This window comes from Gopherus evgoodei, chromosome 13 (assembly GCF_007399415.2).
Source record: "Gopherus evgoodei ecotype Sinaloan lineage chromosome 13, rGopEvg1_v1.p, whole genome shotgun sequence".
In the NCBI taxonomy this organism is placed as follows: domain Eukaryota; kingdom Metazoa; phylum Chordata; order Testudines; family Testudinidae; genus Gopherus; species Gopherus evgoodei.
Window position 1 is genome coordinate 24,161,398 of NC_044334.1, and position 25,888 is coordinate 24,187,285.

At 47.2% G+C, this 25,888-nt stretch overlaps 1 protein-coding gene across 1 annotated transcript in view; it reads left to right on the forward strand.

Annotated features, from left to right (window-relative positions):
- The window catches only part of KSR2 (kinase suppressor of ras 2), a 288,342-nt gene that overhangs the window by 59,066 nt on the left and 203,388 nt on the right, over window positions 1–25,888 (forward strand). Inside the window, 2 exon segments of the mRNA XM_030583327.1 lie at window positions 13,622–13,893; window positions 13,895–14,127. Coding sequence (XP_030439187.1) covers window positions 13,622–13,893; window positions 13,895–14,127 — 505 coding nt within the window.

The following is a 25,888-nucleotide window of genomic DNA, read 5'->3' on the forward strand; positions in this document are numbered from 1 at the left end:
GGCATCGGTGTGTTTCGATAGCCAGAGTAGGGCCTATCTATGCTCCAAGTGCAATCAAGTCAGGGGGCCTGGTTGCTACACCTGGACATGTCCAAGCCTCTAGTCTTGCTATAGAATATGGCTAAAGCTGCATCAGTGCTAACTGGAACCCTGCTGTGCCTGAGCCCCCTGACTAAGTTGTGCCTGTGATGTAGATGGGTGTTACGGTCTCTGGCAGTGAGATATGGTGAAAGGGGACAGAGGAGAAAGGAAGCAGATGGCATATGGAGACTTGGAAGGCTGATAGAACAACTCCCTTTGCCCATCTCCACTGCATCTAAGGACTGCCCCATCCAACCTAGTGGTCAGGAACATTTGACCATCACAGCAGAGTCATTTGGACACTGTATTTTCTGATTGCTACTTTCCAACTGACAAATATTCAGAAGATCGATTTGTTCATTCTTAGGTTAAAACATGTTCTATATTTTTAAATATATTTTGGCGAGATGTGAAAATAAACCTCAGGTCTGTGTTATGCTGGATTTCCTGAACTCATTGGAATGAATTAAAATATACCCTATGGTGCATTTTCAGGTATATATTTTACATATGCCTTGAGTCTTAAACAAAAAAGCTGTACTTTAGGTCCTACCGTATAATTTATAAATGGGTTACTGCCTTTTTAAAACATTGTGTGTTTTAGTCACAGGTACAACAGCAGAGTCAATCTTTAGAAGCCAAGATTTATATTAATAAAGTTGGAATGAGGTACAAAGTTAACCTCTTCCATCCATCTCTATTTGAGTCCTTAATTAGAGCCGTCTGATTTCCCAGGGGAAATGGTGTGGGGGGAAGTGAAAACATCACACTTAATGCATAATGAAGCTCTACAAGAATGATTTTCAATATTCAGCAGCTACCCAGTGTCCAAGGGAGTTAGATTAGGGTGGAGGGATGGAGTGGGTCTCGTACCCTCGAAGGACCTGTTTAAGCAAATCAAGGTTATGCACCATGAAAGGTCATAGGAGGCTCTATGGAAGTCCATGGAGTCGGATTTGGTAACCTTGCCTGGAGCCAACCAGAGGGCGGTTGTGTCTTAGTGGACCGGGCTGGGGACAGGGCACTTGACTTTTATGCTTGACTGTACAGTTAACATGGGCTGTGACCTGGGCCAAGTTTCTAACTTTGGAGTTTTAGTTGTATAGACCTACTGCTCTCTATGGTGCAGTGTTGTTACATGCTGACAATACGCTTGTAAAGAACAGTTTCTGAATGCCGTTCCTGCCCTGAATAGCTTACAAGCTAAAGCTTGTTAATACGTAAAATGTAGTGTGCACAGGTTATTAAAAACCTGCTTATTGGGTTAACGTGAGTGTAGCAGATTCTTCTCCATCATGGCTATGAACCCTTAGACTTGGAAGCAATATTTTAGTGGCAGAAAAAGCACTGATTTTGGACTCAAACAGGATTAATTTAATATTTAATATTAAATGAGATCCCAGTAGAGGCGCTGTGGATTTCAGAATTAATGGTGTGTGACTAGTGAATTGTGAGTGGAGCTTATTATCTAAGGGGAAAAATGATCTGTTGTCTTATATTTGTCAGTCAGTCCTGGCTCTTTAAGAGGTGTGTGTGTGTGTGTGTGTGTGCGTGCGCGTGCACGTGCGCATTTGGAGGTAGTGGAGGTGATGAGAAGAAAATTGGGACTGGGAATGTGATGTGAATAAAAGAGATGGTAGAACCACAAAGAGATACCGAGGTCAAATCTTAAGCCTAAAAGCCTTAGCTGAAATCCATATTTACCCAGTGGAAGAGGATGAACTCAGTAAGAAGAAGAAAAAAATAAGCCTCTTAAGAGGAAATTGGAACGATCACAAAAAAATGGTGAGGTTAAAAATATATAGATAACGGAGTCAAGTTTTCAGGCAGGCCTTGAGCCTGTGCTCCCAAGTTCTGTGTGCTCCACATCTGCCTTGGGGAATTGGAAGTCTGAACACGTCTGCACCCACAGAAATGCCTGGCTGTGCAGGGGCAAAGCTTGGAGGTACGGTTTTTGGAGGCTGAGTTAGGAAAGTCGGCCCTTTTACAGCACAAACTGCTTCTGGGTCCTTTGAACAGACTCTCTCAACTTGAGCGAGGTGGGATTGAATCAAGTAGCGTTCCTGAGTAGACTAGCAGACAGATGATGACCCGCTGAAGATTCCCTTCCCTGGAAATGACAGTGCACTATGCTTAGATTTTGGCCTATCCCCTTATGTATCCTTTTATCATGGGCCCTGATCCTGCACTCCATGAAGTCAATGGCAAAGCCCCCACTGCCCTCATTGCTGTGGGTTGGCTCAGAGACAGACCCCAAAAACCCTTCGTTTAAAAAGGAAAAAGAGCTTTTCTATGGGACTTTGCTGCCTTCTGGCCTTTTTGTTATAAGTGCAGGTACTTCACTGAGGACAGGCAAATTCTCGTCTGTTTCTCCAATTAGTTCTTTTAATGGAATGGTTCATAAGGGGCTTCTCGTCCTCTAATTAAATCAGAGAGCATGAGTGCACGAACGATGGACAACTTAGCCCAGAGACAGGGCAGCTGTCACCTAAGTCGTTCTGGGAAGCCACACTGCTTAATAAATGACGAATGAGAAAGAGAGCGCATCTATTTTGCATCCTCTTTATGCAGAGATCTAAGGCTTCAAAGCTCTGTGTCGGGGATAAAAGGTCAGCCATGTCGCCACGCAGCCATTTCCTCAAGACATGTGTCAGTGGCTCTCTGGCAGATGAGGCCTCAAAGGCCACTCCTTGTGATAGGTATCTCTGAAGCTGTGGTGTGAGGCAAGAGGATGCCTGTCAGCCCCAACTTGGAGGAGTCAGAGTGTCCTGCACATTTGTCTCTCCCACCCCTTCCTCCTGTGAGGGGCTTTTTGCGCTCGCAGTGTTGGGAAAAGGCCCCTGCTGTCCCAGTCACTCTGCAGGTTTATTAATGGAGCAAAAGCTGCATTTCTTCCCACTCTCGTTCTGTGCCCACACTAATAAATCACCATGACAGGCGTTTGCGCTTACTTAACGCCCTTCATTGTTTAGCTGGGAGGGGGAGGAGGGTAATTCGGCTAAAATTGCCGCACACTAGAAATCGTTTTTCTTAAAAACAATATTAATATTCTGCATCTAAACAAGGGAAAGCTACTGTACTAATTGCACAGGCGAATCATCAAGCCTGGCTCACCCGTCCAATTATCAGAAAATACACCAGCTCCGAAATAACGAAGATTGCCCCCGCCCCAAAATCCATTCCCTCTCCAGATGAGTTGAATGGAGAGAGAGATGGCTTCCATTTGTCACTTACATAATGACTAATACCTCTTCATTAAGATGAGTCGGTTTCATGCACATGACTGACTCCCTAAGTATCCAGATGAGACTATAACACACACACACTTTGGGGATGTGGCTAAGTGCAGACTCATTAGTTGGGATATTTGGGTATATTTAAAGGGACACAGATGGTTAGCACCACTATTTAGGTTTTGTATTTAAAAGTAATAGAGTAGTTTTCGTAGGGTTTTGAGAAAAAGATTGTATGAAACCTAACAGAAATGTGTTTTTCAATAAGGTCAGAAAAAACAAGGGGTAGCCTCGTTGATAGATTGGTGGAAAAGCAAAGATTTCCTAGGAACTTCCTTAATTAGCGTGAACATTTTAATTAAATAATCAACCAAGACGTGACCATGACTCTGACTCTTCTCCTGGCTCCAACCACTAGATGAAACAGACCATGTTACGAGCCCTGACATAAGATGAAAGCATTACAGCAAAAACCTAAAGAACAATCCAAGTTCCTATACACATGCTAGAAGCTTAGCAGAGTCACCCATCACTCTTATTGGGCCTCAGTAGGGCAAAGTCCTTGCAACCCTTCCCAGGGAGGATTGGGGGCCCGAGGGTCCTGTCCATTTGCTGGATCGGAATAAAGGCCCTGAGTCAGTTTACGCTCAGGCTGTTTATCCAAAAGTCCCTTCTTTGTCTATTCATTTGTCTATTCGTTTGTGAAGGATCCACTTTGAACCAGTATCTGTGAACCTCACCAAGTAGTGGTATCTCTCTGAAGGTGTTACAGCCTGAGTGAATTTGCCTAATCGTCTCCTACTATTATTAATTCCTGGAGTGCTGTGGTCATGCTCCCCCCTGGAATTGCATACAGTCCCTGAGCCATGATGATACATTAACTTGATACAGTAAGATCTTCCAAAGATAGTGCCACTTCTGTCACACACACCTCCAAGTATCTAGTCTTCCTCTTGGTGGGGTGAAGGAGAAGCATTTGACTAGAATTGATGATGATGAGTGGGAGGGAAGATGCGTGAATACCTGATGGACTGGTCTAATGGTTTTATTAGCCTGTATTTCCAAAGTGAAATATGTGGCATGCACAGAACATATGCTGGCATTTGTATAGTACATGCTACAGTATTGCTAGTACTTTTTTCCTTTGAGTTCTGTAGTTACAAATAGAAAGGTTACTGGTATTTTTTTTTTTATTATCCCTCCGTCTGAAAACTCAGGTTGCCATAGGCACCATCAGTCCAGGTTTACAGTTATGTTGAAAGAGAGGAAAACAACAAACGATACATTTTTGAAACCTTAAAAACGATTCCAAATAGCTCTTCTGCTGTGATTTTAGGGTCTTTTCCCTCAGGACCTTCCAGGGCTGGAAGCAAATGCTATGCACCCTATTGGAAGCTGTGGATCTCCCCCAAAGCTCTTGACCCTAATGGGTTTGGAAAGATCAGACCATTAATAGAGCCCTGTGCGGATACAAAATTTGTATCCGCATCCGCTCCGCACTCTGCAAAATTGATAGAAAGCGGATATCCATGGATTTGCAGGGCTCTAACCATTAATTCAGGAGTGGTGCATGACTGAATGTGTAGCTAGGCTTGGGTCTCAAGCCTGAGTCATGTGGGATGGTGGTAGTAGGGACTATTTCTGGCAAGTCTTTTAAAATGAAAAGTGGCTATTTGGAGCTACTCAGCTGTTTGGAGTGTCAGATTAATGGGCAGAGTGCAGGTGAAGGGGCAATAAATGGAGCTTATTGACTGGTTCTGCATTTGATTACAAGGCTATCGCCATAATATATCTGTGCCTACTATGTGTTATATGGAATAGTAGATCAATGCAGTCGGCCCAGTTCTGGTAACCCATGTGGGAGTGGGGCCTGCTTATGTCAATCCAGTTGCAGGACTAGGAGTTGATATTGTGTCTCTGTTCCCTTATCTTGTGTTTCCTCCTGCCCTCTTCCCAGCCAGATCCACTTCCCTTAGAGCAATAATAATGTCCAAGAAAGCCCATGATTGATGGAATAAAATTGTCTTGAATGTAATAGTTTGTGAAAATAGTATTTTCCTGCTCCAAAATGCATTCCCCGTTTAACCAAATCTGATCAAAGAGAAGTGCCCTGTACATGCATGCAGGCAGTTGTGAGTGTTTAAAATACATTCCCCAAGCTTTACCGGGTTATTTTTAGGCATGACGCACCCACCATTGAAATACCCAGTTATTGTTACGCTGGAATGCAGCAATCTCGTTATGACATCGTCAGCCATCAGAATGAATAGTGCTTGACCGCGGATGGGAAATGAGAGGAGAGGACAGAGCTGAGATGCTTGGGACAAGCTGCAGCACAGCGTCTTTCCACTGCTTTTGGCAATGAAATATTGGAGCCTTTACTTGTCAGTGTCTTAGGCTGACACACCGGTTGTGGTCTTGCTGTGCTAGATTCCCGGTGGCCAGTCTACTCTGATGTTTAGGAAGTGTTGGTCATCATTAATTGTCTAATGATTATTGCTGTTTATCTAGGGAAGAATTGTCCTAGCTAGAGAGCGCTCTGGTGTGCCGATGAACTATTCCTGACCCACAACTGCATGGCTGCCTGCCTGTTATGCAAATCTTTGCACACTTATTGGCCAGTGTGTTCTGAGTTACATAAAGTTGTGTGGTTTTCTCAGTCACCGTACAACATGCAAATCCATGTGCTCTGATGGGCTAAGGGATGTTACTAGCTGGCTGGAGCACAAGGATTTACATAATGGCTGCACGGTGGCACAGTTCAGATCCCTGTGCCTTCTACAGGCTGCTACACTGATAGCTTCATATCCACATACCTGCAAAAACTCCTGCCTCTAAGCCATGGGGCAACTCCTCTCTGCAATGTCCCCTGTGTTCTCTACTTTCCTCTCCCTGCTTCTGTTCTCAGCTGCCTGCAAAGCACGACTTGAGAATGAAAGGTGCTCAGCCTTTGGACTAGCTGGCTCACTGTCTCTGAGCTGGTAGCACAAGAGATAGGAGCAGAGCCAAGCCCAGGGGCATGGTGCTGAATTTTAAAGAACTTGCTGGAGCCTACAATAGAGGCAGGGTGCATATAATCTGCCAGGCACAAACATAAAACGATTGAGCTTTTTTTTTGCAAATTAATTACACTTTTTAATCCAGTTATTCTTAAATATATATTTTGTGCTAAAAGATTTCTGTGCTCATTGTTAAATGAATGCCTCCTCCATCCCTTCTGAGGGCTAGATTCTGCTCTGTTACAATGGTCCACCCGTTTGGAGTAAGCCCTTTGACTTCAGGGCACTTCAGATTTATGTTGTTGTTGCTGTTCTTGCAAACAGTCTGTGGGCTGCACGGAAGCAGGGACCTCATTTGCACTGCCTCAGACATGGTGACAGTCACCCCCTGCAGAGGGCCAGCCTGAGACCAATGCAGCACTTCACGGCCACTACAGCCCTAAAAATTGGGTTGATGTGGGATGGTGGCACTGCACTGATGACTCTCTCACGGGGTGAATTCCACCAAGGGCTGGAGTGAAGTTTACATGTACAACATTATCTTTGGCAATTCCTGACCTTTGAGGCCTTCTCATTACAAACCTGATGTTCTTGCAGAATAGTTTTAGTACAGAATAGTTATAAGAACCCCAGATTCTTTGGTTCCTGTATTCAGCGGTGCAAACACCTGGGACAACTTCCTTGGTGTGTCATTAGCCCAGGTCCAGGATAGTTATTACCTTGCAAACTAGGAACCAGCAGTGAGGACAGAGGCTTGAGAGTCAGGGCTCCCAGGTATTGTTTAGTTTTCCTCCAGGCCCTTACAGCTCCTTAACGTCCCCTAAGTGCCACCGGGATGGTACCTAAGGGCTAGGGACCACAGGTGAGCCCTTCATCTCCAATAGGCTTGATGATATGTTTCCCTCCTCTCAGGGTGTTTTGAATCTTCATTCACTTATGCTTTTAAAAGCACTTTACAGACTGGGTTATGTGTGTTTTGTACCAGTGTAACTGCCAGGGAAGGGTGTGATTATTTTAACTGATGGTTATGTCTATCATGGATGTGGTTACACCTGTATAAAAGTGACTTAGGTCTGGTTGACATGTAAAAAGTTAAGTTGATACAGCTGTGTTGGTCATTGTGAAAAATCCACACCCTACCCTGACTGACATAGCTACATTGACCTAACTCCCAGCATAGATACAACTACGTCAACAGAAACATACCTCTGTCAACATAGCTATCATTCCTTGGCGAGATGGTGTTCCTACACTGATGGAGAAACCTCTTTTATGGGTGTAGGCTGTGTCTACACTACAGCGCTGTGTCAATATAGCTACAGCAACATAGCTATGCTGGTACAATCTCTGTAGTGTAGACTGTACCTTATCCTGGTATAACTGGGAATGGGAGCAAGCTATACCGGTCTAAGCACCTTTCGCCAGGTATCATTCCATCTACACTAGGAGGGTTGTAGTGTTCTAGCTGTACCAATGTAGTTAAAGCACTTTTGTAGGTAGATAAGGCCTAAGATGTTTGGCTGAGGACCTTTACTGCGTATCAGCAACTGCATGCATCCGGCGAAGTGGGTATTCACCCACGAAAGCTCATGCTCCAATACGTCTGTTAGTCTATAAGGTGCCACAGGACTCTGCTGCTTTTGCTGACTGTTGATCTTTATTGTGCATTTTGTATTAGCTGATTTATAGAACATTTTAAACAAGGAGGGGCAATGGCTGTTTTGTAGGCTCATACTGATCCCAGCTGCTTTTCTCCGCATCCATTTTTCAGCAAGATCAACTTTCTTGGGGCCAAATCCTCCCGCCCACCCCATGTCCCTTGAGGGCCTTGAGCCCACCATGGGTGTGGCTCCACTGTCATAAAAGGCAAAATGCAGGGACCCTGCCCCGTGGTCCTTGTCTTCTGCATTCTGGGGAGCTTAGCTTTGCTGGTGCTCCATGGGCACAAGGGGATTGGGTTGGGAGAGGAATGGGCTAGTGGGTCCATTGGCCAGTTCTCCTCCACGAACGGGGACCACACTGGATGGTGCAGGCTGTTCCAGCTCTGAGATGTCAGTGGTAGCTGTGGAGTGGCTCTCCTCTGGCTGCGCAGCCTGGAGGGATGGGGAAGGGCTTCTACCAGCGCCCATGGAGGTCCCCAGTGCAGCCTTCATGCTGCCATCCTGGAGTTCTCCCTTAGAGACTTGCCCTTTGAGAAGAAAAGCATTGAAGAACTGAATCGAATCTAATCATTGCTACCGTGCTCATCACTGTAATAGCTGAGTAATTTATCTGCTGCATTAGGCTGCGCTATAGCCCCACAAGGGAAGTGACGGAGGCCCCATTGCTCGAGACATTTTAAATTAGACTAGATGAGGCCCTAGGGAAGAGCCCTGCATTGGGAGGGGGCTAGGACTCTTGTGACCTGTTGTGACAAACTGGGAATGTTCTTAATGTTTCCTCTGAATACTGTGTTGGTGCCTCAGTGTCCCCTAGGCAGTTCTTAAGTATCTAGGTAGTGGGATAAGGGCATGTGATTGCTGCAGAGCAAAGGGCCAGTGCACCTAAATGCCTGGCACTCTGTCTCCTAGCAACTGATGGCCTGGGCCCCTTCTCTGCAAAGGTGCCAGCTGAAGGTGTTGGAGACAAAGAGATCAGGTGACCTCCTGGCCCGGGAAAGGAGCTGAGCAGAGAGGAGGGGCTGGGGCGGGTTGTTAGTCTGGAGCTGGCTGGGGTCGAGGAGTGAAGTGCAGACGTGGGGGGGTCTGGCTCACTGCCCCCCAGAATGGACCCGGACGAGGGGTCCGGTTCGCTGTATCTACAAGCTCTGTTTTAGACCCTGTTCCTGTCATTGAATAAACCTCTGTGTTACTGGCTGACTGAGAGTCACGTCTGACTGCGAAGTGGGGGTGCAGGACCCTGTGGCTTCCCCAGGACCCCGCCTGGGCAGGCTCGCTGTGGGAAGCGCACGGAGGGGCAGAGGATGCTGAATGCTCCAAGGAGAGACCCAGGAGGTGAAGACGTGTGAGCTTCTTGCCCTGAACAAGTCTGCTCCAAGGGAGAGGAGGCTCCCCAAAGTCCTGACTGGCTTGGTGGGGAGCAGTTCCAGAGCATCGCCCGGGGACTCTGTGACACCTGTCCTTAGAACTGAAATCTCTGAGCTGTGCCTTCAGCTGGTGGAAATGCAGACAGGCTCAGTGGAACGATGTCCATTTTCATCAGCTGAAGGTCTGGCTCTTTAATCTCAGCTCACGTAGAACCTGCAAAGTATAGCTTGGCTTGGGGGAGTCTTTATCCTTGGCTTCACTCCTGCATGTACTGCTTTACTAGCCTGTTCTCTTCCTTATTTGATCTTCTTCTGCTCTATTTACTGACACAACTTTCTTCCCATCTTCCGTCCTTTGCCTTCAGTTTCTCTTCTGTGTTGGCCATCAGTTAATGTGCCGCATACCCCTGACCCCATCCCATTCTGGATACTATTTCCCCACCTCCCCCCTGTACTTCTCATTTGGAAATCTTCCCACTCATACCAGACATGTCCATGGGGCTGCTCCCCAGGAGGGCTGCGAATGTCACTGCTGAGGCATGTATTTCTGGGCCTGAACATGCTCCTTTCCATCAAGTTATAACGTACTAAGTGAGTGATTTGTCACCTGAAGAATCTGATTGTTGTTTGGAGCTGGTGTGTCCTATCTTCAGGTCTTGGCTATTCTCTGTGTCCTGCCTGCTCTTTACCCCTTCCTCATTCAGAAATAGCCCTGGGAATCTGGGTCTGATCCAAAGGCTGTTGAAGCCAGTGGAAAGAACTCCCATTGATGTCAATGGGCTTTTGGATCAGCCCGTTTCAGGTCCCCTGAGAAACACATCACGGTGAGCATGTGCTGTGTGCAGGGCAGAGGAGGTGCATGGGGACCCCACACTCTGCAGAACTCTTCTTGTACAAGCTCCCAGAGCTCAGGCTGATGGGCCGTGCTGGGAAGGAGAGATGTGCGACCGCTGGATCTACCGCCGTGCCGTTCCCTCCCACAGAGCGTTTGCCACGGCAATACTGCAGAGCTGGTGTGTAGGGGTAGGTGAAGATTTTTTTCTCCAGCCACCAGGAAGGAGTCCGTTGCCTGGCCTTCACGCTAGATGGAGAGTGAAGAGTGAAAAGGACATGAGATTTTAATAGTTCTCTTTGTTCTTGATCCCATGGGTTTCGTTAATAACATGAAGGCAGCAGCAGCCCCTTCTACCATTGCTGGATGCAGGCTGGTATGTCAGCAGACTCTGCATGGTGGCCCTATCTTTGTTAGCCAGCCTGGGAACCAGAGAGAACCGCAGGGTATGTCTGTGCCCAACAGCCTCAATATAGACTCCACTCTGTGTTCTGCAACAGATGCAGAAAGATGTTTGGAGTTAAAATGTGGTTTGGGGCTGTGGTTTTTTTTTTTTTATGGTAACAGACATGTTCCCCTAAAGAAGCCACTGAACTCTTCGAAAGCTCCCCTGACCCGGTAATATTAAAATAGTAAGTGGACACTCGAGCACTACAAACCATCTCTGATGTTCACACCAGCCTCTCAAAATCTTACTTCCACTCACCTGCTCAATTTTAATCTGAAGACAGACTTTCCCAAGCCCCGCGTCTCTCCCTTTGATAAGAACTTCTCCCCCCACCTTAGCAGTACAATTCAGAAGAAACTGCCCCCAAGCTCTTTTTGATCAAATCCTACACCTTTCATTTCCAAAGCCCATTCCTCTTTTTCTTCTCAAGCGCTTGAAATAAAATGAGTCCCACGAAAATGATGGGCAATTAATAACGAAAGAAAGTGGGGGAGGGAGAAAAAAATTCCCTTTTTAAGAGAAAAGAATCCATTTTGATTCAGGTTTTATTAGAGGAGAGGATCAAAAGAACTGGGACAAGAATGCTTGAATCTGGTTCATCATTTAAACACTGCTAAAGTGTCACTGCAGATGGGCATGTACCCACTACTGTGCTAGTTGGCACTTTGTGGCTTCTTTTATTTATTCCACACCTCTCCAAACTGCAGAACTGGAAGTGTGCAGTGTGTGTGTCTGTGTGTATATGAAAGTGAGAATTGGCCAGGTGGGAGAGGAAGAGATGCTGGCGCTTGTCAGACAGTTGGAGTCCTGGTGGCACTTGAGGAAGGTGGAATCCATTGGGCAACACTTGGAGCATGAGCGGACACAGAAGCAGAGGGAAGGGAAGGCTGGATGCATGTGAGCGGGGTGGAGGGGGAAGCGGTGGAGGAGGTGCTAGACCAGACAGAGGGGAAAAAAATCTTAGCTGCCAAGCGTGGCTTAAAAGTGAGAGAGCTGGGAGAACCCTTTGAGGCAGTGTGACTCTTGTGTGTGTTTGCACTGAGCCATCACTTCAGCCCTTCCTGTGAATCTCTGTGGCTGTTCTCTCATATCCGAGTCATGGAGTTCAATTCCCAGCTCTACTACAGCCCAGTATGTGACCTTGGTCAAGTCACTTATCCTCTTTCTGCCTCTGATCCGCATCTTACACATGGGGAAAATACTCCCTTTCTCCCAACCATTGTCTGTCCTCTCTGCCTAGACTGTGAGCCCTTTGGGGCAGGGACTGTCTCCTCATTGTGTGTGGACAGCACCCAGCACAATGGGGCTCTGATCCCTGACCGGAGCTTCCAGGTGCTCCCATGATGTGAATCGTATGGAGCGGTAACCCGTCTATTGAAAGGAAAGCCCTAGGGTTCTGAAATTGTGTAAGTTGTCAGTCTATGGGAAAAGCTACTCTGAATAAGCATGGGGGGGGGAGTGGTGAGGTGTGTAGGGGGCTCTATGGGATACAGTGAGAAGGCTCTGAACTGGGAGTTGGTGACCCGAAGTCAGTTCCTGGCTATAGCATTGATCTCCTAGGACTGGACAAGTCACTTCCCCTCTCTGCCTCTTCTTTCTGTCTGTCTGTCTCGTCTGCCTACTTTGAGGCAGGGGCTCTCGGTGGTTTCATGGCACCCAGCACAGAGAGGCCTTGGTCTTGGCTGAGGCCTCCAGAGCTATGGTGATCCATACATTTCCATAAGGAGAACACTTGTCTGCTCTGTAGCCCAGCGTTCTCTCTCTCTGGCTGAGGACTGCTCGTGCAGACAGGAGGGTGTCAGCTCCTGGAACCTGCCATGCCCATTTCCCCAGTGTCCTGAGCTGAGACAGCAGAATTCCTGCGAGAGAGGCTCGCGTTGGATCCTTTGGCGGGACTCAAGAGGAGGATGTGATCCCGTCACTGTCATTCAGCACTTTGGTCATTAAGTGCATGCGTCGCACCAGGCTCTTCAGTGACTAAAGTGAAAACAGCCCCCCGCTGTGCACGTGGGTGACTCATGGAGCCTTTTCGGCTTCAGTGCTGAACTTGTCACAGAGTGTCCCAAAAGCTGCACTCCTCTTGGAGCCCTTGTTCTGCAGGGCAGGGTGAGAGCGCAGGCCCAAAGGTGCCTCGGGAACCAATTGGACTTGTTTTCGTGTGAATTTAGCACTACCGAAAGGTGCTGGATTGTTTGCCCTGGAGACAGAGACACAGTGTTAGGGCCCAGAGAGCAGCTGGACAAGCTTTTCCCAGACTGCCTCCACTGAAGCACCCTGACTTAGAGGGACTGATGTCTGAGAGTGGGATGCGAAGGAGAGAACCAAGGCAGTTCATTCTCTAGGGCCCATTCTCCTAGGATTCCGGCCAAAGTTGGACCCCTTGCCAGCCTCCTGCTAAAAAATCTGTTCTGTGCTAATTGCCCTTCATTTCCCACTCCAGAAACAGCTGCATTTTAGTGTTTCCCCGGGATCCTTTGGGATGGAATGTGCCCTTTAAAGGCAGAGTAGCAGGAGGCTAATATAAGGCTCATGACAGCGCTGCCTGGGCAGGCTGTAGGTCCTGGGAGGTTGGCTCTCCAATATCTCATGCATGGCCTCCTGCCCAAAAGGTCTGAGGGGTAAAGGAGAACCTGACTCTCTTCTGACTGAAGAGGTCTTTGCACCCTACTCTGAAGGTGTTAAGATGTGGGGCCAAGTCAGTCCTCTGGCAGAAGCTTGTTCCCTGACTCTGGGCTTGTCAGTCACGATGTCCTGGTAGAAAGCAGCTGGGGCACAGGGTGAGAGGCAGGTGATGCATCTGGCTCAGTTTGGCTGTTGTAAATAAGGACCAAGATCCTACCTGAGGAGGCCTGATTTTCAGAGGTTCAGAGCACTGGCAGCTCTTGCTGACATCAGCGGGAGTTGGGGCTGGTCAGCACCCCTGAAAATCAGGCCTGCGATTGGGAGCGTGTGTTTAACACCAGCTGTGTCTAATTGCGAAGTGCTGTTTGTTTGTTCCCTCAGGAGGCAGCCTTTCCAAGCAAGACTGGACCATCCAGTGGCCAACGCCAGAAACAGGGAAGGAGAACACCCCTGTGTGCCAGGCCGAATCCATACAGTGGATCAGAACCCACCTTTCCCAGAGCCCCAAAGTGCAGTCCAAGTGCATGCAGCACTACTGTCACCCGGGTTCGGCCCACGGACCCACGTACGCCCACGTGGAGAGACTGACTGTGGAGGGCTATCCTGGGCTATGTCCCCCACTGGAAGCTGGCCACCGCTCCTTGCCGCCATCCCCCCCGGCAACGGCACCCTGTTCACACCCCCCCACGGACGCCTAATATAGTCACCACCATGACTCCTCCCGGCACACCGCCAGTGAGGCGGAGGAACAAGCTGAAACCTCCAGGGACACCGCCCCCGTCGTCCCGGAAACTAATTCACCTCATCCCCGGCTTCACCGCCTTGCACCGGAGCAAGTCACACGAGTTCCAGCTGGGCCATCGAGTGGACGAGGCGCACATGCCCAAGTAAGTGAGTTGGGGGCGGTGCCTGCGCAAACTGAGCAGAGTAGGGAGCTGGGGGTGGGAGCCCTGTGATGGAGCTAGGAAACGGCTGAGTAGTGCACACCCTTGGGGAGTGGTTCGGAGTGAGTGCGGTTTAATAGCTAGATTGCTGGTATTCCAGGATTCTGGGTTTGTATCCTGGGTCAGACACTGAGTAGCCTTGGGTGGGTCAATCCACCTCCCTGTGCCTCAGTTTCCCCCTCTGTAAAATGGCGGAGTGGCCTACCCCACAGAAGTTTTGGGGAACTGAATGTATGAGATCCGTGGATGGAAGGAAGCTGAAGGTATGCTTGCTCTTGCTCTCTGTTGGAGCCCTTGGTGGTAACCATGAACACTTCATCCACCACCCCAACCAGCCCACCTGTCTGGCACTGAATCTAAGACCTCCCTTGCTACAGATATCCCAAGCCCCAGCCTGCTAAACCTGACCTGATCCTTAGACACAAAGGCAATGTTGGCCTGGGCTGTGTGTCACAGCTGGAGTGATGATGAGTTAATTGGGATGCTGAATTCTGATCAGTGGAAATGCTATTAGAGGGCCAGGTTTGGGTTCTTTCCAAACTGGAAAAGATTACTGCTGAGGCAGTGTGCCTAATCTCTAGGAGTGCGGGGGGGAGAGGCCTGTGAGACCTAATGGTCTTTCAGGCCAATGCAAGGACTGACATATATGGGTTTTCTTTCTTATGGTACTTGGTCACAGCTCTGGGGGAGGAGGGAGCTGAGCATGGGTTAGAGGGACTGTTATCTTCTTTAGCTTATTCTCGGCACTGGATCAATCCCCAGTCAGCTCTAGGAGCTGGGAGGGCTGCAAAGGTGGCAGTAAATCACCTGACCTCTGTCCCTCCCCTTCTGAGCTAGGTCTGGTGTCTTTGATGTCTGTAAAGCTCGGTGCATCCCTGCGGGTGCATTTCTGTGACTTCAGGCAGGTCCCTTAACATCTCTGTGACTCCATTTTTCCATCTGTAAAATGGGGTTCCTGGAACTTGCCCTATTTCAAGTGCTAGATATTAATGTGTGTGTGAGAGAGAAATAATGTTATTCCAGGCCAAGTTTAAAACTTGGATTTATTTGTTTTTTTTAAAAAAAACTTCTGCAAAGAACCTTCCAAACTTCTCTCCCCTCCGTGATGTTGTTTGCAGAGCCCTCTTCAGCCTGATAATCTCTGATGCTGGAAAGATTTCAGAGGTAGGAAACAATTAAGTGAAAATGACAATAGGCAAGAGATGCTGAAAAGTGGCCTCTTGCAGACACCAGTTTCCTGGTTCCTCTTCATCCGATAATTAAAAGCAGCGTTAGACCGGGAGCGCGTTGCCATGACATCCTCCTGACAGCTTTCAATGGACAGTCTGCAAGCATAGCTAGTGAATACCTGTGGCATCCTTGGTTACTGAGAGGAACACAGGCATTCACAGGTGGCTCGTTCCTCTGAGCAGCCAAAGAATCTTTCAAGGCGTTCGCTGGCTGAGAGTTTTAAGATGAAACCTCGCTGCTCTCATTCCTTGGCCATTGGCGGTTGCTGGTTCTTTGGAAACAGGCAGCAAAATACCTTTGCTGCAGTGTAGCTCCATTTGCTGAGAGAGTTGCTGCTGTTTACTTCTGAGGAAACTGTGTTGTTCCCCATTGTAACCCACCCCCCAGCTATTCATGTGTCTGCACTTGGTATTATTTATAGCCTTCCAGTTGTTCTTCCTTCAAGAGCTCAGGTCTCAGTGGTAGCTGTGTTAGTCTGCATCAGCAAAAACAACGAAGAGTCCTTGTGGCACCTTAGAGACTAACACATTTATTTGGGCATAAGCTTTTGTGGGCTAAAACCCACTTCCTCAGATGCATGGAGTGAAAAATACAGTGAGCAGAATATATATACAGCACATGAAAAGATGGGAGTTGCCTTACTAAGTGTGTGTGTGGCGGAGTCAGTGCTAATGAGACCAGTTCAGTTAAGGTGGAAGTGACCTATTCTCAACAGTTGACAAGAAGGCGTGAATATCAAGAGAGGGAAAATTACTTTTGTAGTGCTAACGAGGCCAATGCAATCAAGGTAGATGTCCGCCATTCCCAACAGTTCACAAGAAGATCTGAGTATCAGCAGAGGGAAAATTACTTTTTGTAGTGATCCAGCCACTCCTAGTCTTTATTCAGGTCTAATTTGATGGTGTCCAGTTTGCAAATTAATTCCAGTTCTGCAGTTTCTTATTGGAGTCTGTTTTTGAAGTTTTTTTGTTGAAGAATTGCCACTTGGTAAGGCAATTCCCATCTTTTCACGTGCTGTATGTATATACTGCTTACTGTATTTTTCACTCCATGAGTCTGATGAAGTGGGCTGTAGCCCACAAAAGCTTATGCCCAAATAAATGTGTTAGTCTGTAAGGTGCCACAAGGACTCCTCGTTGTTCAAAAGCTCAGTTTTGTTTAATTTTCCGACCTCCGTAGCTCTGTGGATCAGCAGCCAGCAGGGGGTGCTCTCTTGCCGAAGAATCCCTGTGCTGGATTCCACTCACCCCCCTGGTTGCTGGAACTGGATTCAAAGTCTGTTTAGAGTCAGGAAGGGTTTCAGTCCTGCAGCCGAGCTCTGCCCTGCTCTGCTGTTGAATTGCTGGCATGACCTTTGTTACAATGTCCAGCTTCCTGTGGGTCTGTGTCCTGGATTTTGTTTGAAATGGATCATTCCTTCTTTTGCCAGTGCAGGATCCTTGTGATAGAAACCTGCAGTCTGAGAGGGAACGGGGAAGAGGCAGAGACCCCAGATCTGCCAGGGACTTTCACTAGTGCCAGTGATTTTATGTGGAAGGCTCTTAGATGCCGTGGTGATGCGTGGCAGTAAATAACCCTGCCGTGGAGTCTGGCTCCCTGTGTGTACTGCATCCTGATCTCATAGGAGTGGGAAATACACTTGTTAGGCCAGTCTGAGAGCTTGTAATTAAATCCTACAATGTTCTTAGCCCAGGCATGGGTCTTGGAAAGGGCGGAAAGTTTCGATCACTCTCCATGGGGATGCAGATAGCTTTCTTTTACCCTGACTCGCTCTGATCTCAGGTCAGATGAGTCCTGTTAGCTCCAGTTGAGGAGAATGAGGGGTTAAAGCCTCTCTGACAAAGAAGGAACTATGGACAGGGAGGGGAGGACCTGCAGGGAAAACCCAGGAGGAGCCAAACTCAGGAGAAGGCTTTGGCTGGACTCGTGATTTGTTAACAATAAAGTAAATCCCAGGAAGGGGCCATCACGTGTGTGGCCCATGTCCAGTGCGCATACACTCCAGTACCAGGGTACCAGGACTGGACATCCCCAAACTTGGGTGCTCTTTGGATCTGGTTCCAAAATGTGTCTGCTTCATCCTGCCTCTGCTTTCCACCTGTAATGGCTGTGCAGGCGCTTGTGTGGTAGGGAATACATATATAATTCAAGGCAAAGCAGTGTTCTTTCTTTTCCCGAATTAGAGCTTGTGTATCCCTAATGAATGGAAGCAGAGTGCACTACCCTCGTCTGATAGTTCTTTGTAGATACCGAAGTCGGGCACACATACTCAGATACAGTAATAGGATCGACAGCTCGTTAAGTCCAAAAGTGGCACCATCGCTCATCAGTCAGTGCCAAAGAGAAGTGTTTCATGCCCTGCATGTGCAGTGTAGAGCGAGCATCTCTCTAATGAAATGTTGCAGTACAGCATGCATGCCAAGGCATACACGGAGATTGTGCTCTCTTCCTGGTGCTCCGTTCCTTTCCTTTTCTTCTTGGATGTCACTTTGCTGTTGTTTGATCTGCTCTGTTCCTCTTTTCTTCAGTCAAAACTCACACTGCTCTCTGAAAAATTCCTGTTTACTCTGCCAATACCTAAGATCACTGGAGCTCAAAGATTAGAGGGAACTCCCCCCCCCCTTTACTTTGTTTACTTTGTGCAGTTTGCAGCAGTGGCAAATCTGGAGTCTGTGTCACTTGTTTCCTTTCTACAGTCTGTCACTTTTCTCTGCTTTGCATGGATTTTACACACGACCGTAGGGGAGAGAATTTTTTTTTTAAATAGGAAAACCACAAAAATTGGTGGGGGTCTCTCAGATAGACTTGTGTCCCTGAAACTACTTTTTAACGCTTTTTATTGCAGATGACTTGATTTCAACTTGACTGTGTGCCTTTTGAAATGAATCCTTCCTCCAGCCAGATTTTGAAGTGCTCAGCATTGGGGCCAGATTTTTCAAAGAATTCAGCTCCCATTTAAGCACCTAACCTGTGCCCCTACTTATTTTTAATTATCCCCAATATTAATAAAAAGATTTTCAGAAGATAAAGTTTAGAGAACTGGGAGGTAAGGGGTGTTTTGATTTCATCCTCCTCCTGCAATATTTTCAGTCCAAACATTACAGCCTCAGACCATTTGAGAGACACAAATTGAAACTGGCTACTGTGCATTAGCTGCCCAATCTGAGCAGAGAGCAAAGTGTAAACAACATCCGTAAAGAGGGGAAAGGAAATTAGGTTTTACAAATAAGCTCGTGTGCCAGTATCATGGGCTGAGATTTTCAAAGGGTGTCCAGATCCTGTGGAGAGCTTTGAAAATCTCAGCCGTGATTTCGAAGCTGACAGCATCCCTGGAAGCAGTGCCCATCTGATTATAGTGATATTCATTTACAGTCAGAGAGACATCGCTTACCCGAACGGCTTCCAAAGCCCTTTAGACACCGAGGCCCTAATCCTGCAGTACTTTCACCCTCATACGCATAGCAAGTCGTATGGAAATCAGTGGGGCTCAGGGATCTGCCCACGCAGGATCTGGGCCCTATGTGCATGAAGCACCATTGGAATACCAGCCACCACTGGCTTGTGGGATACAGCAGCCTAAAAAATGAAAAAGGGAGTGTGAAATTTTGCCTTCAGGTCTGCTCCTATGACAATTGCCAGGTGGTATCTTTAAGATCCATGTCGCTCAGACAGCTCTTGCATTTTTCATGTCTCATTCCAAAGGCTTCCACAGTGAATTCCAGAGCGTGGGACTTGCCTACCTCAGAGGAAGGGCTGAGTCTGCTGGCCCCGTGGAGATTTGAGCCTGTCGTTACAGGTGTTCTGTGTTACTGTGCCTGACATTTATACCGTGAAAACATCCCCCTTTGGGGTGGTTGTATTATTATTAATTTGTATTATGGTAGCACCTTAGGGATCCAGTTATGGATCAGGGCCCCACTGTGCTAGGTGCTGTACAAACACTTGACTAGAAGATGACCTCTCTCCAAAGATAAGCTTCCAGTCAAAGAATTATTGTAAACAGAACCACTCTTACAATTATCTTAGAACTATAATTGCTCTTTGTTTTCCCTGTACTAAGAAACCTGCTCTTTCTCCTAAGCATTAGCTTTGAATCTTTTGCTGTTCTCCTTTCTCTGTGGCTTTTGGTGCATATTTTTCTGTATTACCTTGAGTTATTGGGATAATGTTTTTCTTTGTGCATTAGTAGCTGTCGAGTCTCTTCTTTAGCTTTTGTGACTTTTTCTGAGTTTCTATTTGTCTTCCCTGTCCGCAGTTCCACCACAGGAGCTGTCAAGAGAGGAAAGAATCTTTGCTACCTGCCCCTCCGCCCAATCTGATCACATTTCACATTCCTTCAGGAAAATCCAGAGCTCGGGGACCTTTGACTCCTTATGCTGCTAATGCAGCAGAGCCGACGTGTGCAATGCACTAGTGCGTGGTCTGCAATGCTCACTCAGAGCAATTAACAGTACTTGCAGCTTGTGGGAAGGAGAGGAGTTTGGCAAAGGCCGCACAGCAAGAAATGCCCTGGGTCATGGCGAATCATCCATAGTGGGGTGGTTGGCTAAATCATTTTGATGTCTTTTCCTTTGCCCCACAGGCTGGGTATCATTTGCCAGAGGAGGGAGCTGTTGTGCTGGGAAGTTATAGTCTCATCCTCTATCATCTAGTCAGAATCAAAGTCCTTGCACTCTGACACCAGAGCTCACTGGAACTCAGGGGTGGTGTGTCAGCCCGCCGGGCTACTTCTGACTATCTCCTGCCAGCGCACCCTGGAAATGCTGTTGGCACTGGTCTCAACAGGGGCCCATTCCCTCTCTCTCAGCACAAGGAGACACAAGTGATAGGGGCTGTCTGAAGGGGCGGGGGCATTGTGTAAAAGGACCAGGCTGGTGGGGATTACCCAGCACACACTCCAGCTGAAGTGAGTCTGACTGCGGGAAGCAGAGACCCCAAAATGTAGCCCCAGCCTTTAGCAAATGAGCTGTAGGCACTTAAAGCAGATGCATCGCATCTATCCCAATGAGATGTGGCTGTGGTTGCCCCGCTCCTGTTAGCCGCTCCCCAAACCCACCATTAGCTGCAGCTCCTACCCGTGGCTTCCTCTGCTGTCTGTACCCCAAGTGGCATGAAAGTGTTGCGGCGTCTCCTGCATCGTTATAATGCTCATTAATATGGAAAGGGGAGAGGAATTGAATGTTTCTTGGAACTGCTGAGTCTAGGGAGTGAAACCCTTTCTCCTGTAGTGGGAACCCAGCCATGCTCAGTCTCCAGTGAGTCCATGCCTAATGGCCGTTTTATTCACTTAGAAGGGAAGGAGATGTTTTGAATGGGATTAGCGCTTGGGCATGATGCTGGATTGGTAGATCCACACACGCTGATTCTTGTTCATTCTTCATGCCCAGAACAGGGCCAGGTCCATTCAGTTGGCACTCAAGACCATGCCAAGTCAGGGACCGGGCATTCTTCTAAAGCGTCAGCATCCTCAGTGGTGGAGTGGATGTGAAATGCAATGAGCGAGGGATGGGGAGGCAGTTGCTTCCAGGGCATGGAGAATGACCTCATGCTCTCTCCTTCCGGCATGGGGACAAAGTGATTTAGATGCTATTTTCAGAACTGACTGGTTTCTGGTCTGCAATGTCCAGTCTCTGTTTGTTAGTATCGCTCACAAACGACCTCTCTGCCTTATGTCCGGTACATACAGACATGTCCCCCTCCATGTATGTACATAGCTATAGGGATGGTTCTCTGCAGACTCAGTGCCAACTGTTTAATGCCACTATTGTTTCTCCTCTGGTTCATTTGTAATATCCATTCTCAGACGCAGGACTCGGTGTTGCACTTCTACCCCGCACGTGGGTCTCTTTGTCAGTGGAATAAGCTAAGTGGACTCTGAGTGTGGAGATTCCACTGCTCTCCCAGGCTGGAGAGCAACATTTGTTCTACCAGTGATAAAAACTCCTTGGCCAAAGGTGCAGAGGCTTCAGCGCTGTGTTTTCGGCTGTTTTGCAGAGGGATGTTTCCTTACAGGTGAGCTGCAAAGCTAAAGAAGAAAAGTATATGCTGTCTAGATAGCAGCAAAGCTTGTTTTGCTTTGGATTTTTCACACTAGCAATACCAGGCCCTAACTTACCCCGTCTTTCGCCCCTGGATGACTTTAACAATCTGTAGAGACCCTGGAATGGGACAGTGCGGCTGGAGATGGACACTGACCTCCAACTCTCCCAAGCAGCTGTTACATCTTTGAAGCAGGTTTGTAACCCGTTACTGGCATGGCACTAAACCATGGCTGGTGTCTGCACACGCCTGTTTTAAGAGCTGCCAACCACATTAGCTCCTCTGGCAACCCCACCCAACAACCAAACCCTCAAATGTGAGCAGCCGAATAGCTACCGTCATGCCTAGTGGAAGCAGGGAGTTTGAAGAAGCCAAAATGCCATTTCAAATGGGGAAACTGTGTCACATCTTGACAGTAAGAGGGAACTCTACAGCATATCCCAGCCCCTGTGCACTCTGGGGTGGCTGGACTGCAGGTCTGCACTGTACTGTGGCCCAGATGGCCCATCCCCCGGAACTAGCTAGTGAAGCTCTGTCCTTTTGTTCACAAGCTTCCTGTTCTACTCTGCAGAAAAGGGAAACTTTGAAACCCTTTGGTCGCTGTTCTTGCACCTTGTGGATTATCCCTGTAATTGTAAATGGCACCCCAGTGACTAATGCATTAACTCGGCCTCATAGACCTGCTAGGAGGCCAGCTGTGGATAAGCAGCATCGCTGCTTCCTTCTTCGTAAATCTTTCCTTTTTGTAATTAAACATTCCAGGTGTGCTTGGTGCCTTCTCGTGAGGGATTGATGGCACGCACGCGGGGGAGAGAAGTGTGGAATGTAACCATCCATTCCCGGCTGCTAATTGCAGAATGGGCCTTAGCCCCTGGCATGCTGTTTCCAGTTTGCTTAACTTCTCTGCTTTCCCACTTCCTATTGGTGCTTAGAGACATCAGGTCATGCTACTTTAATTTACAATTAGTGTGACACGAGCCCTCCACTGCAGTGACTAGCAAGAGGCAAATCCCCGCAGGCCAAGGAGTTTATTAAGCTAAATTAATAGAGGAAAGAAAGCACCAGTATTAACAGCACTCCATCTCTCCAGCGTCCTACTGGGGGATCATCACTCTGATGCAGAGAGATGGGGATGGGCTCCCAGAAGCTGCTCGGAGAACAGTGGAGGTTAATTTACTCTAATAGCGCTTAATGATTTTTAGGAGGCAACCACTGAATCTTGCCTTCTAATCCCATTAGTGTTTCAGGATTATAATTAGTACATTACAGAGGCAGCTCTTTTTTATATTCTCAGATAGAGGCATACAAAGGTTTAAGCTGTTATCTAGTCTGTGTTCAGCTGCTAAGTCCTCAGGTTGGTAAGAGAAGAAAGGTGGCTTTTACATTTATTATGGGCCAGATTCGACCGTGCTTACTGACACTGAATAATGCCTTACTCTGTGAGTGGTCCGGTTGATTTCTCTAGGGCTTCTAATAGAGTAAGATACTTCTCAAGAGTAGTCTTATTGAAATCAAAAGGATTACTTGTAGAGTAAGGTATTGCTCAGTGTGAGTAAGGATAGAAGAATCTGGCCCTCTATAAACTAATTCCACTTCTTTTGCAACAAAATGGTGTCTTTCAATAAAATATATAGTGCAATCAGAAAGTTTACTATAGTTAATCTTTGCCTAGCATTTTTGTAATAGATTAAGCCCTCATCGTGTGTGTGTGTGTTGTCCCTCTATCCTTTACTAGAAAGTTAGCTATATGAGGCACAGTGGACTAGAATTAAAATAGACCTAGATCCACCAAAATGTGAGACGTCTCCAAAAATGCCTTCAGAGTTCCTGCAGCCCAACTTCTCTTGTGGCTCCTCCCTTCCCGGGTGTACTCTTGTCTTCCTTCCACTCATTCATGTTTATTATTTGCATTGTGAGAGCATCCAGAGGCCCCAGCAAAGAACGAGGCCCCATTGTGGTTGGTGCTGTGTATATATATATACAGTAAGAGGCAATTCCTGCCCTGAAGAGCTTACAGTCTAAATAGACAAGACAGCGGGTGGGAGAAAGGGAGTATCAGGGCTTGTCTAAATGGGAAGGTTATACCGGTATAAGATGTGGTGTGAATTTAAACTGCTAGAGTTATACTGGCATAACTCCCGATGTAGACAGTCTTATTCCAGAATAAGTGTGACCTTTTCCAGTTTAATCTATGTCACTTTTATGCCAGTCACTTTTTTTTTCCAGAACAGTGTCCGCACAATACAGCTATAGTGGTATAATTGCATCGCTGTAGTTCTGTGGGTCACTTTCCTCATGTAGACAAGCCCTAAGTCTTAGTGACTTCTCTGACGTCACACTGGGAGTCCGTGGCAGTGCTGGGAGTTGGTGTTTGATCTCATGAGTCTCAGTCCAGTGCCTTCTCACCCCTGATTCTTTCTCCTTAGCGAGGTAGCTGTCTTCAGCTCAGCTGGCAGATAACCATTGGCAGTTAATATCCGATTTGTGAAGCCCTGATGAAACAGAATTGGTTGTGCTTCTGGGATGGAGATTGGTATAGGTAGAGTTCAGCTGAAAAGAACAGGCTAAGATCCCACCTAGTGATGTAATCATGTGGATGGTTCCTGATGTTAGGAGAGGATTTGGGATTTTATGGGCTTGCAAGAGCAGGTTATCCTTTTAGGAGAGCAGTAGCAGTGACCAGGCCCTGTCTGGGACAGCTACCATGTACCACTTTATTCTTGATGATGGCTACTGCATTAGTTTGCATTGTACGTATGGCAGATTGTTTCTACATGGTGACAATTTATCACTTCTATATGCCTGCATCTGTTAAGGTTAAGCAACGCTAACCGTTCCTGAGTGGTGGCTAAATTTCTGGAGCCTATAGCAGCAAATTGCCTTGACAGAGCGTCCAGCTGTTGTCCATAATGCTGAGGTATGGAACATTACTCCTAAAAAGGTCCCCCTGGCTTCCAGAAATCCACAATCCATGAAGATCTCAGGAATGGTCTGGAAATTGAAATGAAATGATTAGAATGGTTTGTAATATAATGCCTGTTCAGTACCTCATGAGTTCCTTGGGCCATTTAAATTCTTCATGGGTAATTAGTTATTATTCATCAGCAAGAAGCCAGAAAACAAACTGAATGGAAGGTCTTAAATGCACGGTACTCGGGAGAACAAAAGTTGAGTCAGTTAAAAGTAAACTCCAGGCACCATATAACACAAGTTACAAGAGCTCATTTAAAACCGCCTTCTCTGCCAAACATCCAGGCATTTTAACCACGGCCCTATGCTGTCCACTGTACAGCCCAGATTAACAGACACTGTGCAGGTCAGGTTCCCTTAAACCTGCCTGTAGCCATTGCCAACACATAGAGAAGCCTAAGGCCTTGTTGACTGTTAGGTTGTCCAACTCTAGTGATCTACTGCCAACTTAATGCACTGCATGGCCTGCGGGGATTGGCTTCTTGCTAGTGACAGCTTGTGTCAGAGGAGGGCTTGTATTGTGCTAAGGGTATGTCTGCACCTGGAGCTGGAGGGGTAAATTCCAGCTTGAAGTGTAGACATACCCATGCTAGCTTACTAAAAATAACCACGGTGGCACAAGAGGTGGGACAGGCCAGCTGCCCTGGATACGATCCTGCCCAAAATGCTAGGTTGTACTGGGGCAGCAAGGCTCTCTGGCTGCTGGTGCCACTGCAGTTACAACTTTGTTTTTAGCACTATCAGAGGCGCAAAGGTGTGTCTACACTTCAAGCTGGAATTGACACCTCCAGCTCAAGTGTACACATACCCTAAGTGTAAATTAAAGTGGTACGACCGAGTGTGTGTGAGCACTGGTCAGGCGTGGTAAGCTGTGCTGGTATAGTTAAAGCAGTAAAACCACCCTAAAGGATGCATTTATAACGGAATACTTGGGGTTACACTGGTATGGCTTACAAGAAGGGGAATAAGTTATTCCAGGATTAGGCACCCTTGTACCAGAATAACTGTGTCCACACGAGGGATTGTTCAGATACCGCTATTTTGATACAAAGTCACTTAGTATTCTCGTGCAAAACCTGTGGGCAGAGTGCTCCGAGAAGCTGGAAGACAGTGTATGTTAAAATAGGGGGATGCTCCAAAGCTACTGCAGGGATTTGGATACCCAAAGACCTGAAATCGCCTAGGCAGCTTTGAAAATCTCATCCTTAGAGACAGAACCTGATTTTCCTCTCCCTGAACTGATTTGTATTCACTGACTTCAGCAGAGTAGCTCCTGATTGTCACCAGTGTAAATGAGATGGGTGCTGGATCCCACACCTTTGTTACCTAGCAATTCTCCTGGCATATTACCATAGCTTTCCATATTCTCATGTGCTGATCCCAAACATAACAGCGTAATTTCCATATTTCTATATGTTGTCACCTAAATCTCCCTGTCCTTTATCTTGACAGATTGCTTTCAAGA